Source organism: Bubalus bubalis, chromosome 6 (assembly GCF_019923935.1).
Source record: "Bubalus bubalis isolate 160015118507 breed Murrah chromosome 6, NDDB_SH_1, whole genome shotgun sequence".
NCBI classification, from domain to species: Eukaryota; Metazoa; Chordata; class Mammalia; order Artiodactyla; family Bovidae; genus Bubalus; species Bubalus bubalis.
This window is the reverse complement of record NC_059162.1, coordinates 69,888,518-69,903,945: the sequence shown is the minus strand read 5'-3', so window position 1 is coordinate 69,903,945 and position 15,428 is coordinate 69,888,518. Positions and strand designations below refer to the sequence as shown.

The window sequence follows — 15,428 nt, the reverse complement described above, 5'->3', positions numbered from 1 at the left end:
AATTAACAAATGCCACATTTTTAATGAGTTTACTGCTCCAAGCATAATGCTAAAGGCCCTTTTTCTTAAAGCAGAAATCTTTTAAAAACCTATTCACATTTCACTGAATCACACACAGCTTTGATTTGTAAAAGGGCAGATGGGCAGATTCTTTTCAGTCCAGCTAAATTGCTAAGATTGCTGAACTACAAGTCAACTTGAAGCCACCCAACTTTTTCAGGTTTGAACTTTCCTAGCAATCAAGGGCAAGCTGAGATAAAATTATTGTGTGGACAGGATTCAATTATTTAAGTCCCCATTCCATCCTATTATTTAAGATTGTCCAATGACATAACATAAAGTCAGTCCTAGGATCAATATGCACGCAAAATAACACTTAGCTGAGTAACACTCTCCAGTAACCTTTTGCAATCTTATCACACAGTGTATATCATCTCCCAGAAAATCCTTCAGCCGTCTTGTTCTTTTTTCAATTGTATGTACATTTTCCAACAGTCAAAAAGCCATTCTATATGAATTCTGTTGAATAAAGTGTGATCCAAGACCCAGAAAAGTTTCATTATGTTAATTCCAATTTGAGGCTATAGCTAATTTTAGAAATTCTAAATTAATAGTTGAAAATGACACTTTCAAAAAATAAGTGCAATCATTTATCATAGCCCTCATATTATAAAAATATTTGAAACCCTTTGCTACTGAGAATAGCTAACTGGGGCCAGATAGTATTTAATACTAAACAAGGGCCCTGCACCTAGTGGCAGGGAGGGCTGGAATCAGCTCTCAACCCTGGTCAGAGCTGGGAGTGTGACCTCGGGGAGGTCTGTACCTCTGATGCCTCTCCTTCTTCTCATCTACACAATAAAAGGAACGAATTCTCAAATGCTATGACAAAATAAAATAAAGTAAATTCTATTTCAGGCAAGTACATAAAATGGGAAAAATAACTTCTAGCATTATTTTTTTTAAGAAATTTTTTACACTTTTATAAAGAAAAATGTTTTTCATTATAAAACAATATATATAGTTCATTATATAATTTGATATGTATATAATTAATTATAATATATAATATTTTACTCTAAGTTAAAACCAACATTCAAATGTTTATCCTTTCTTATGTTGGAAAGTTTTCAATATTTCATCCCTAAATATGTATAGTTTTTTTTAAGTTCTAAAACTTTTTTAAATTAATAGTCACTGTTTTTGATTGATGAGGGAAATCAGAAAGTCAAAAGTAACAACACCATGCTTGCTCCCAATTCCTCCTTTCAATCTCTAAGTCTATATCTAGATTACCCAAATATAAATATTTCTTTTAATCAGTAAAAACTCTATTACTTTCTAAAGAGCTTCTTAAGAAAGGAAATAACAAATACAATCCTATAAAAACACTTCCTTTTAATTGCAATTCCACAGAACTAAATATTGACCAAAAACCACTTTGGTATAATATGTGAAATCCTATGCAGCCATGAAATTAAAAGACGCTTACTCCTTTGAAGGAAAGTTATGACCAACCTAGAGAGCATATTCAAAAGCAGAGACATTACTTTGCCAACAAAGGTCTGTCTAGTCAAGGCTATGGTTTTTCCAGTGGTCATGTATGGATGTGAGAGTTGGACTGTGAAGAAAGCTGAGCGCCGAAGAATTGATGCTTTTGAACTGTGGTGTTGGAGAAGACTCGAGAGTCGAGAGTCCCCTGGACTGTAAGGAGATCCAACCAGTCCATTCTGAAGGAGATCAGCCCTGGGATTTCTTTGGAAGGACTGATGCTAAAGCTGAAACTCCAATACTTTGGCCACCTCATGCAAAGAGTTGATTCATTGGAAAAGACTCTGATGCTGGGAGGGATTGGGGGGAGAAGGAGAAGGGGACGACAGAGGATGAGATGGATGGATGGCATCGCCGACTCGATGGACATGAGTTTGAGTGATCTCCGGGAGTTGGTGATGGATGGGGAGGCCTGGTGTGCTGCAATTCATGGGGTGGCAAAGAGTTGGACACAACCGAGCGACTGAACTGAACTGAACTGAACTGATATTGGATATAAAAATTATCTTATGCTAACAAACATGGATTTATAATCAAAGGGAAATGAAAATGTAATAAAAGCATTTAGCCAAATTTTGTACTGCATTATTTAGGTGTGGTCCACCCTGAATGTTACTGGATTTGTGATTTATCTCAGCATACTTCTAAAGAACAAATTGTCAATCTAATATTTTTCTCTTAGGATAATGTATGATATAATTCACTATGGCAAGCCAAATAGTTAACTTGTAATTTGGGGGACAGTTATTCGTGCAACATTTTAATGATCATATATCTATATCTCAAGATTAATCTGTTACTGGGTTAAATCACTCCAAATTCTTTCTTCCACAATCTGCAAGAGTAATTGCTGCTTCAGTTTCAATCATGGAGCAGTAAATCTGGATTTACTTTTAGGCAGCTGGTTTATAAGTCCCTGGATATGCATAATTTCATAGAGTGATTGAAGTCATTTTGATATTATATCAACAATAGCTTATCTATAGCATCAACTGCAAGCAATTAAAAAAATTCACATTTTATGTGTACCTTTTTCAAGTAGCTTGCCTGTGTAGACACACAGGTTTTCTCCACCACAGTGCTGTTGAAAAACTTTTATTTCATCCCGGAAATCTGAGTGATCATAAGCTAGGTGCACATTTTTCCCCAAATAGATCATTGTAATGGCGGCATTACTATGTGGTGGTGTTTTATGAATCCTCCTTGAATCCTAGAATAAACAAAAAGGGGGACTTATTAACTAATCTCCTTCTAATCAGAATGTGATGACATTGTAATACAAAGAATACAAAAGGCTATTTTTAGGTACCTAGCAAAAAAAACCTTTATAACATGTCAACATATACAGTGCACAAAAAGTCAACCCCATTACAAAATAAATACTCTTAACAATTATACATACACTTTGGCTTTGTATTTTTAATGTAAATTCTGGGGATCTGGACAAAGTTTGTCACCTTTTAGCTCACGTATGTGTCTTTTTTTATGCAACAAAACCATCAATGATGTAAAGAGGAAAACTACTCTTGGTTCTTTTAGCTGGTTCCCAAATAAAAATTTAAATCAAATTAATTAAATAATATTGGTGACATAATTTTCTTCTAATCCAAATTGACGTTAACTATGATTTAGCAATTGTTTTTATAATTGAGTGTTATATTTTTATGTTTGTGCACTGACAAGATATCCTTCCCTGAGTTTATTCTATGTGAGAGGGAGAGGCATACATTTGATTATTCCTGCAGTCACCCTGAGGATCAGGAATAATATATGTCAGATATTTGGGATTATCCAGTTTAATAGGAAACATTCAGTTCAATGAAAAACCAACACTATCAATATTAGCCTTAAATAGCAAACAATATACCCAACCTAAAAATATCACCTCATAAGCCTATCTGATATTCTATGGCACTGACCAATTTAAATTATGTATAAAATAAACAATAAACTCAAATGTGAGATTAAATATCCAAAGCCTTGCCACCTGGTTTATATTCTGAAGTATTTTTTCATAGTAGTGAACAAGCACACTATTTGCCTAACCTCTAAGAGGAAGACAGGGAGAGGGAAGTAAGAAAAGGAAGAGGAAGAAGAGGCAGTGAAATAGAATGGCTCCTTGAAAGACTTCAAGAGGTCCCAGTAAGAATATTGTAGGCTGCTAGAACTATACAGATACAAGGCATTACTTTTAATCTACTTCACTTTTCTAAAAGTCAATTTTTAGCTAAATGAAAAATGTGAAGAGACCAGCTTTCAGTGAATCCAAGGCAATGATCTGAGTTTGATTTCATTGACTTACAGATGCCTTGGAAACGTGCATTTTATCGAGAATGACAAAGCTCAAAAAAAAAAAAAAAATTCTGAAGGAACTACTATAATACTTCTATCTCTAAATCCATTTCCTTCTACCTTGGAGTATACTTTCTTTTTTTTTCATTCACTTTTATTTCTTTGAAACAAAAACCAGAGGAGGTAAATTTGATGAAATTCTGCAAATGACAGTCTGAGATTTAAAATTTGAGTGCACTGTCTTGCCTGTGGACAGAGCTCCCAAATAGAGAGATAATCCAGGGAACTATTTCAGGGACTTCAGGAGCCATGACAGCAAATCAGCAAACTGGATAATTCTCTGCAGACTAGAAACTTCACTCTGCATCACAGTTGAAGGCATAGGTATGATGGCAGGCCCAGCTCCTAGTTGCAAAGTCATCCCATGTTTCCTCTTGCCTGAGCAACTATGGAGCTGTGACACGCACGTGTGCAGCCCAACCCACAATCACCAGCCTAAGGCAAATCCAGCTCCAAGCTCCCACCAGAGCATTTAATGATGTGGAGGATTAAATAAGAACATCCCACTTCGTTAAGCAATACTTTCTGAAGTGGCATGGATTCAGAAGTAGTCCTGAGAGCTTCTGGGAGATAAGCACTACATAAATACAAGGTAATAGTGGGATTAGAGTGGAGGAAGGGCCCGCCTCGTCAGTGCAAAAGGAAAACCTGGATGGAAGAATGTTTAAAAATAAAATCAAGGACAGCCCTTCACCCTTTTCATTTACTCATATTTATATTTTTTCTGCTAAAGTATATTTCTGATAGCAACATCTCTTTTCTCTTGGGTCTGGTTGCTTCATTCCTTTTTAAAATATTCCCCAATCATTGCCACCAAGTAATGCCTTCTGTGTTCTAATAGGAGGCCTAAGTGACAGCTTATGATTAAATACATCCACTAAGAAATGAACGATTGTTTCTTGCAGTTGACTAAACTGCCTCTAAACTTACAATCTTCCCAGGTTATAATGAACTCAGACTGATGAAACTTTAACAAGGTTTCATGGCCCTTTCTGTGGTCCTCAAGCAAGTATCAGAAGCTTCCATGAAAATTCATGGAAAATTCATAGAAAATCCATAGAAAATTCAGTTGCATTTCAAGAACAGGAGCAAGTCTCAAGCTTCTGTACATCTAAGGATTATCTCTCTTACTTCCTTGACCAGTTGCTTATGACTTTCCTTCTCATTTCTTTTCCGATTTCTCAAGCAAGTATAATCTGAACTGACAAAAAGCAAGCCTACTGAGTAGTGAACCAGTCAGCTACTATATATTTGTAATACTTAGCATTCAGTGGATATATTAAATTTTCACTGGCATCTCTTTATCCCTGCCCAGGTCTACATAATAGGTGGATTTTAAAGACTGAATAAGTGTCAAAGTTCCTGTTCTTGTCGATGTGTTGGGCAGCCCCTCCTCTCTAAGACAAGCCCTGATGAACTCTGAACATCAAATCGTACCTGGACCACTGTAATTAACTTGCAGTTAGAATGCTAGAAAAAAAAGAGCATAAATTTGAGCTGTTCCAGGAAATCTGGATGTATGATTACCTTACTAATTGACCCCCACACTTTTATCCTATTGTCCTTCAAATTCTCCCTCCTCCTGGATATCAGAGTGATCTGCTGCTGCTGTTAACTGCTGCTAAGTTGCTTCAGTCATGTCTGACTCTGTGCGACCACATAGACGGCAGCCCACCAGGATCCCCCGTCCCTGGGATTCTCCAGGCAAGAACACTGGAGTGGGTTGCCATTTCCTTCCCCAATGCAAGAAAGTGAAAAATGAAAGTGAAGTCGCTCAGTTGTGTCCGACTCTTCGCGACTCCATGGACTGCAGCCTACCAGGCTCCTCTGCCCATGGGATTTTCCAGGCAAGAGTACTGGAGTGGTGTGCCATTGCCTTCTCCATCAGAGTGATCTACTGTCACTAAATAGATCATGTGACTCCTGCTTAAAGTCTTCCAATGATCCCCAATATCCATGGGATAAGGTTCAGTATTCCTCAGACAGTATTCCTCTCTAACTCCTACTATCTTTCAACTATTGCAATTTCTTGTGTTACACCTAAAGGTACAGCAACTGAACTAATTGTATAGGGGTCCACACATGACCAACATGCTTTTAATCTCAAGGCCTATGTAACTGTATGAGTCGCATGGCATTGACCTGTTTCCTTGTATTCCTCTCTCTCAGTAGATAAGGACAGTATCTTACCGATCTTTATGCCCCACCCCCATGTCTCCTCAGTGCTGACAGCCGTGCTGTGCTGTGCTTAGTTGCTCAGTCATGTCCGACTCTTTGCGACCCCATGGACTGCAGCCCACCAGGCTCCTCTATCCATGGGGATTCTCCAGGCAAATATACTGGAGGGGTCGCCATGCCCTCCCCCAGGGCATCTGCCCAACCTAGGGATCGAACCCAGGTCTCCCACATTGCAGGTGGATTCTTTACCATCTGAGCCACCAGGGAAGCTCAGGAATGCTGGAGTGGGTAGCCTATCCCTTCTCCAGGGGATCTTCCCTACCCGGGAGCCAAACCGGGGTCTCCTGCATTGCAGGCAGATTCTTTACCAGCTGAACTACTAGGGAAGCCCACTGACACCTAGTAAAAGCCCAATAAACATTGATCTGACTGGACACAGCCATAGAACAATTAGAGATTCCACATTCTGACCTTTGCTGAGACAAAAGCAGGCTGACCCCACCCAAAATCAGAAGCTTTCTACATTTACAGGAATTCAATAGGTATTAAAGCATTAAAAGTGATTCATGGTGTCCTGTTAAACAAGACACCACCTTTGTTGATTAAGTCTGGATATTGATAAAAAGCCTGGCCATAAAGAGCGGCAGACAGTCTTCATGTTGACTCTTGATTCAGGTCTTGTTGTGCAGTCACTAAGTCAAGCCTAACTCTGCGACCCCACGGACTGCAGCCCGCTTGGCTCCTCTGTCCATGGGATGTCCCAGGCAAGAATACTGGAGTGGATTGCCATTTCTTTCTCCAGGGATCTTCCCGACCCAGGGATTGAACCCATGTCTCCTGCACTGACAGGCAAATTCTTTGCCACTGAGCCACCAGGGAAGCCCTATTCAAGTCTTTAGGAGAGGAAATTCTGACTTGAGCTAGAGGAAGAGTGCTGCAGTGTTCATATCCTAATGTTTCAGAAAGTTGCTGGTTGTGATGGAAACCTGTCTTCAATCTCCTCATTTAGTTCTGCTCTTTCCCTTCTCTTTCTCACTGGCTTTAACTTGTTCTCTCCTTCTCCCTCCTTTGCTTTTACTATGCATCTTCCTTGCACTTTATCCCTGCCTGTTTTTCTTATTACTGTATGACCTATATCTCATGCAAATTCCTGACCTAACCCCGAAGGCCTTGGTCCTTCTGGACTTCTGGAAGAATCTCAGCTCCAGATTTTGAGGACGCTGAACTGACACTGGATCCTTTACTTCCTCATCTCCCTCAACAGAATGAATTCATTAAGTCTGTTAAGACCAGAAATTATCCAATTGGATTTTGATTTTGGTGAGAAGGCCCCCAAATTGGACCCTCTTAGTAGTGGTCTGCCCTGACTCCTAGAAGCATTTCTGGTTCTTCCTTTCTTCTAGGGTGTTGTTACACAATGCCAGCTGCAAAGATATTTTAATTGTTGAATTGACTTTTTTATACTGTTTTTAAGTTCTTTTTAGTTATGTAGTTACCAAACTACAGTGCTAATTTTAAGCAAAAGCATTGTTTAAAAGAAAATGTTGCCTAAAATAAATCAAGCCTACCATGAAATATGTTGAATTACAATATATTAAAATCATGCTGATGTTTTTCCTTTTTCATTCTCAAATCTTAGTCTACTGATGAGAAAAACTAAGAGTAAAAATACCAAGGTAATGCACTGGCTAGAAGAAATTTTTAAACTATTTTAAATTTTAAAAATATTACTTAAATTAAGTCAAACAAAAGAAATGCGTGCTTTCCCCACAAAGCTAATATTTGTTAGGCTTTATTTGTTACTGGAGAAAAGGGATCTATACCTGAAAGGCATAATTGTCATCTACAATATTTACCTAAGCTAAAAGGTATAACTAAAACTTAATCTTTGCATGGATAATAAAGCAATACCCATTTATGAACACACTGCTAATAAACATGTGACTAAATGTAAATAAAATCAAACACCTGCTCTCAACAAGCTTTATAACCTGGGAGTAGAATTAAGAATAAGGGTACATGAATATTTATGTTAAGCAGAAAATATTAAAGAACATAGGAAAAGTAACAAAGTCCTTTTGAAGGGAAGAAGAGATGGAATCCTATTACTGTGTACAGAAATACAGTATAGAGCATAAAGTCTTTGAGAAGATCAGGGAAAGATAGGTAGAGAAACACATTCTTCTTATCTGTTATGCATTCTCAGTCAATTCATAGAATATCTGGCATAAACTAATTTTTAAAAAGTATATACCTGAGATGGGGAAGTAGTAGACCAACCAGTTGAGGGTATAGAAAATAGTTCAGCTGGCTTGGCTATGAGCAGAGAGAAAGCTGGAAAAGGGCCAAAATCAGAAGCCCTTAAATGCTAGTACACTAAGCATGCCCCTTTATTCCGATGTTTTGACATCTGGGTCCTTGCTGACCCTGGGATATAGCTCACCCAAGACTAACCAGTTCCTAGACATGGGCTTCCCTGGTGGCTCAGTTGGTAAAGAATCCGCCTGCCCAATGCAGGAGATGGAAGTGACTCTGGTTCAATACCTGAGTCAGGAAGATCCCCCAGAGAAGGAAATGGCAACCCACTCCAGTATTCTTGCCTAGGAAATCCCATGGAAAGAGGAGCATGGCAGGCTACCGTCATGGGGTCACAAGAGTTGGAGACAACTTTGTGACTAAACCAATAGACATAATAAATGACTTGTCTAGGAGAATATTTATCACATATAAACTAACCAACTGAGAGCCTATATCCACCTTCCCCCAGTCTCTAACAAACTGGGCCCATATTCCGCTACCCTTACCAGGCACCAGACAACTGAGGACAGCCCAACACCGACGCCTGCCAAAATCATTCATACCATCCTGTCCTAAGCCTGCTTACCCCCCGTTGCCTGATCCTTCCTCAGAAACCACAACAGATGCTCTTTCCCACCTTTTCCTCCCACCCTCACTCCTGACAGTCCTGGTGCTTCCCTGGGTGACCCTACAAGGCCTGGTGTGATGGTTAATTTTATCTATCAACTTTGCTGAGCCATAGTACCAATATGTGGTCAAACAATATTCTAGATGGAAGCCTGATTAAAACAAACAGGGATGTCCCTTCCTCTTGAGAACTATAAGTGACAAACTTAAAGGCAAGTATCCTGATCTATAGGTCACAACATAGGTGAATAATAATGTGACATTTTAAAGCAGGCAGACTACCTCACTTTCATTAGGAAAGCGGAAGCTAGTGAAAGGTTTTAAGCAGGCAAGAAAAAAGTTGGGAGCTATTCTACAAAGTTTAATTTTAACACCATTATATAGAATCTACTACTACTGAGATGGACTCTGCTTACACTCCTCTCCCATTCCTGCCTTTAACTCTCTGCTTCCTGATTTTGTTTGCTAACTTCCTACCCACCTTTCAGGCATCTGTAATTGCATAGGGCTTATCTGAAGTCTGGAAGGTGGACAGGGGACCTCAGGCAAATAGGAGAAAGCCCCAGACTAGTTCAAGCCTGGAGAAACTCTTTGCCCTCTTTTTCATAAAACATATAAGAAATTAAGACAAACTATGTTTCATTTTTTTAATTGATAAACATACTGTTTAAGTAGGTTCTTATTTGGACTTCACTGGTGGCTCGAGTGGTAAAGAACCAGCCTGCAATGTAGAAGATATGGGTTCGATCTTTGGGGTGAGAAGATCCCCTGGAGTAGGAAATGGCAACCCATTCCACTATTATTGCCTTGAGAATCCCATGGATAGAGGAGGTTGGCAGACTACAGTCCATGGGGTTGCAAAGAGTAGGACACAACTGAAGCAACTTAGCATGCATGAAATTTCTTATTTGAAAGCCTTTATTTTCACATCTGTAAACACTATTGACATCTATAAACACTATATAGGACATCCACGTTTTCAGTAGGCGGCTGTGTAGAATAAGTGATAGGCAGTCCTGAGTGGAAACACAAAAATCTGCAGATTGGTGAGGTAAAACTCAGAGTAAAATCTAACTAGTCACAGAGATTCCATAAAAGCATTATAAGCTCTCTAGGTATTATATATTTACATTATAAAGCAACAGGGTACAGAAGCAATGTGCTGGGCTGTGAAATTTACACCATGTCATTTGGCTTCCTGGATCATGGCCTAGAGACAGAGACCAAAGAAGCCAGGGATTCTGTTCTACATATGCACAGAGGAACAGGTGATGGGCCACCAGCAAGCCATATTTCTTTGGCTCTTTCTTTTACCTCTTTCTTTTAAGAGCATTTTCTTTGGGATGGTAGTCATGAAAGTATGAATTTAATGTGTAAATTAATCATGAGAGCCACCTTTCCTTAAATGAGTCTTTTCTAGATCAAATATAAAATAAATCCAAATATTTAAATGAAAATACATGATTTACCCCACTGTGCCAATTTCATTCTTAAACCCAGGACCTAGGAGCTAGTGACAAATCCAAGAGACATCTAGAAAACTACTGAAGCCATGTGAGAAGATGATCACATCTTGAATTTTGAATAGAAAGACAAGTGTCAAGGTCTAAGCCTATGGTGATGTCCAGGTTTAGGGGTGAAGATGAAAGAGATGTAGAGGAGCACGACAACAGGTAAAAGGAGAGAGCAAAGAACCATGAAAGTAGAGTGCCACAAGGCAAGAGAGAGAAGCTTCAGGGAGGAGGCAGTAATAACATAAGATACTACTATCAAAGGAAACTCATGGTAAGTAGAAAATATAAACTAAGATGGTAGAAATAATTCTAAACATACTGCAAAATAAATCAGTAATTAAACTCACTAATTAAATGGACAGATTCTCAGTTGAAATAAACAGAAAGCACACATATGCTACATAAACATATTTAAAGTCTAAAGCTTTAAAGACATTGAAGAGTGAAAGTAAAAGGAATATAAATATATATATATTCATATATATATAAATAATCTTTCTGTGATTGTGGTTTTCATAGATAGGACAAAAGTTGAAACAGTGACAGATTTTATTTTCTTGGACTCCAAAATCACTGCAGACAGTGACTGCAGCCATGAAATTAAAAGATGCTTGCTCCTTGGAAGCAAAGCTATGACAAATCCAGACAGCATATTAAAGAGCAGAGATATGACTTAGCCGACAAAGATATGCCTAGTCAAAGCTATGGTTTTTCCAGTAGTCATGTACAGATCTGAGAGTTGGACCATAAAGAAGGCTGAGTGCCAAAGAACTGATGCTTTCGAACTGTGGTGCTTGAGAAGACTCTTGAGAGTCCTTTGGACTACAAGGAGATCCAACCAGTCAATCCTAAAGGAAATAAGTCCTGAATATTCATTGGTAAGACTGATGCTAAAGCTGAAGCTCCAATACTTTGGCCACCTGATACAAGAAGCCGACTCATTGGAAAAGATCCTGATGCTGGGAAAGATTGAGTGCAGGAGGAGAAGCGGGCAACAGAGGATGAGATGGTTGGATGGCATCATTGACACAATGGACATGAGTTTGAGCAGACTCCAGGAGATAGTGAAGAACAGGGAAGCCTTGTGTGTTGCAGTTCATGGGGTCTCAAAGAGTCAGACACAACTTAGAAACTGAACAACAATATATAATGTAAAGAAAATAAGGAGAAGTACTATTAGACAAATAGATTTTGAGGCCAAAAGTAATAACAAAGAGGATCTTTTTTTAATAATAAAGAATATTTTCACCAGTAAGTTAAAGTATCCTAAATCTGAGGCCATATAACCAAGTATTCTCAATATTTACAAGACAGAACTCAATTAACTACAGGAAGAAACGAACAAATCCACAACTACAGAGAATTAATTCTCACTAGAACTCAAGAACTAAGAGACCACGTGGATAAAAAGAATAATAAGGATGTAAAATTATGAGTAAAACAATTGGACATTTCTTACCTATTGGAAGAATTCTGCTCCCAACAATTAGAAAAGCACATTCTTTACAAAAATTGAACCTATCTTAGCCCACAAAGCAAATCTCCACAAGTACCAAAGGATCAAAATCATACAGAACAAGATGCTTTTTAAGAGGAGCATTCAGTGAACAAAAGGAGTTCTAGGATTTAAAATATGGCAGGAAAAGAAAAATGTCAATAACCCACAGATCTAGAGAACGGACTTGTGGTTGCGGAGGGGAAGGGGGTTGGGGAAGGAAAGGTTGAGAGTCTGGGATTAGCAGATGCAGACTATCACACATAGGACTGATAAACAACAAGGCCCTGATGTCTAGCGTGCACGTGTGCTCAGTCCTGTACAACTCTTTGCAACCCTATGGACTATAGGCTGCCAAGCTCCTCTGTCCATGGAGTTACCCAGGCAAGAATACTGGAATGGGCTGCTATTTCCTTCTCCAGAGGATCTTTTTGACCCAGACATTGAACCCACATCTCCTGCATCTCCTGCATTAGCAGGTGGTTTTTTTTTTAACCCCTGAGCCATCTGGGAAGTCCAATATATAGCACAGGGAACTAGATGCAATATCCTGTGAAAAATCATAATGGAAAAGGATATGAAAAAGGATATATAACTGAGTCACTCTGCTGTACAGTAGAAATTTAACAGAACATTCTAAATCAACTATACTTCCATAAAACTTTAAAAAAGAAAAATGTCAATAGAATGTGTGGAAGATAAAATTGAAGAAATCTCCCAGCAAGTAGAACTAAGAGGTAAAGAAGTAGAAAATATGAGAGAAAAGCTAAGAATATTAGAGCATCAGTCTAGTGGTACCAACATTCTCAAAATAAGATTTCCAAAAAGAGAGAACAGAAGTTAAAAAAAAAAAAAGACCAAGTCAGACTGAAGCCTTGTGAACTCAAGAGCCAGACACACCAAGGTCTGTCAGAGCCAGGATGCCTGCTGATACCCGCTGTGTTCCTAACCTGAAGTAGAATGCCCAGGGGAAGCTCGCTCAGATGCTTATCTATGCTTCACTGGTCATGACCACAGGGTGGAGAAGTGCTGCTCTCTCCTCTGTGCACAGCTACAGAAGCCCATTTGCCTCAGTATATTCCTGCTGGACATCCAGCATCTGCCTCACATGAGGACTTCACTAGATGCCCTGATTCTGGTGAGTCCCATTTTTCTAAGAAAATTAAAAGACACTGGCTCCTTGGAAGAAAAGCTATGACAAACCTAGACAGCATATTAAAAAAGCAGAGACATTACTTTGTTGACAAAGGTCCGTAATAGTCAATGCTATGGCTTTTCCAGTAGTCATGTATGGATGTGAGAGTTGGACTGTAAAGAAAGCTGAGTGCCAAAGAATTGATGCTTTTGAACTGCAGTGTTGGAGAAGACCCTTGAGAGTCCCTTGAACTGCAAGGAGATCAAACCAGTCAATCCTAAAGGAAATTAGTCCTGAATATTCATTGGAAGGACTGATGCTGAAGCTCTAATACTTTGGCCATCTGATGCAAAGAACTGACTCATTGGAAAAGACCCTGATGCTGGGAAAGATTGAAGGCAGGAGAAGAAGGGGATGACAAAGGATGAGATGGTTGGATGGCATCATGGACATGAGTTTAAGCAAGCTCTGGGAGTTGGTGATGGACAGGTAAACCTGGCATGCTGAAGTCCATGGGGTTGCAAAGAGTTGGACACAACTGAGCGACTGAACTGAACTGATTTTTTTAGGAACACTCATGACCTGACCTCTCTTACTTCCACACCAGGAGCTCTTAAAACTGTAAGGAGCCAAACCTAGATGGTGACCCACAGCTCTATTCAGCTTATTTTCTCCTGGAAATATTAGCCTTTCATTACGATGCTAAGTTTGAGCTTTTTTCTGAATTTTTATGCATATAAATAATAGAACTCCAAAGAAAAGCAGGGACTCAATACATTTGTCAGTATACTGCTTGCTCTGAAGAGTCGGGGATGTAACAAGGCAGGAAATAGGGGGCTTATCATATGACAAAAGTCTGCTACTTGTTGAGAAGTAATGGTATATATATAGATTTTTAATTGTTGTTTAACCTGAACATAAAGATTTTACATATTCTTATGGTTTATATGATATTTAAACATTTTTTAGAAAAGTAGGACTGGGTTGAGTTCATCCCAGTAATATATTTTTAACATTAGAACATCAAATTTGCCACCAAATAAGGACAATGAGGGAGAAGGCAATGGCACCCCACTCCAGTACTGTTGCCTGGAAAATCCCATGGATGGAAGAGCCTAGAAGGCTGCAGTCCATGGGGTGGCTAAGAGTCGGACACGACTGAGCGACTTCACTTTCACTCTCCACTTTCATGCATTGGAGAAGGAAATGGCAACCCACTCCAGTGTTCTTGCCTGGAGAATCCCATGGACAGAGAAGCCTGATAGGCTGCAGTCCATGGGGTCGCACAGAGTCGGACACAACTAAAGCAACTTAGTAGTAGTAGTAGTAGTAGTAAGGACGATGAAGAAATTACAGTTCTTGCAAATGGAGGCCACAGCCTTTAAGACAGCATGTTTGTTGGCCTGGTGGAGACAAATGCCAGCATTCAAAGAATACATAGTAAATTTGTGGATTAGTAGATTCTAATATCATGGCTCCAAATATTCACTGCCACCTCTTTATAAGAGGATGATACCTACACTCTATGTCAGGCTTTGGTTATGGAATTCAAGTGTAAGTGACAAGTATCACTCCTGAATGGAATCTACAAAGCATTCCATGACTCTGTTTGTCCATGAGGCAAACACACCCCAGGCAGGGATGATTCATCCAGTCTGGGTCTCAGAATTGCCACTGAACACCAACAGACAATAATGATAAAAAGAAGTTGCTGCTGTAATCTGAGTCACCTGGGGTTGTTTGTTAGACGGAAGCTATAGTAAACTAGACTGCAGAGAACTCTGTAGTAGGAAAGCAGATAACAGAAGTCCCAGGCTACAGAATATGAGGAAAGGATTTAGTTACTCTATATAAGGCCTGGGTATATTGAGAGACAGATGGATATTAGAGGAAAGAATAAACATCCAAATAGGAGAGAAGAATGACAGACAGTGCAAAGTGCCATGTAATGGGAAAAATACACTCAAGGAACAGGGCTGGGGGAGGAATGGGAGGGAACCTCCAGGATGAAGGATACAATGCTCTGTCAGAGACCGTAACAAAGATAGGGAATTGGTGAAAGGTGGATTGAAAGAAGGAAACCTAAGCAAGCAAGAGGAAAGTGAAAGTGAAGTCTCTCAGTCGTGTCTGACTCTTTGCGACCCCATGGACTGTAGCCCACCAGGCTCTTCAGTCCATGGGATTTTCCAGGCAAGAGTACTGGAGTGGGGTGCCATTGCCTTCTCCAGGGGATCTTCCCAACCCAGGGATCGAACCCAGGTCTCCCGCACTGCAGGCA

At 39.4% G+C, this 15,428-nt stretch overlaps 1 protein-coding gene across 3 annotated transcripts in view; it reads right to left on the bottom strand.

Moving 5' to 3' along the window:
• The window catches only part of ERICH3 (glutamate rich 3), a 127,156-nt gene that overhangs the window by 53,026 nt on the left and 58,702 nt on the right, over nucleotides 1-15,428 (bottom strand). For all 3 annotated transcript variants that reach the window (XM_025288445.3, XM_044944845.2, XM_025288446.3), the window contains one exon: nucleotides 2,581-2,761. In XM_025288445.3, the coding sequence (XP_025144230.1) occupies nucleotides 2,581-2,761 (181 nt within the window). The remainder of the gene's footprint in view (nucleotides 1-2,580; nucleotides 2,762-15,428) is intronic.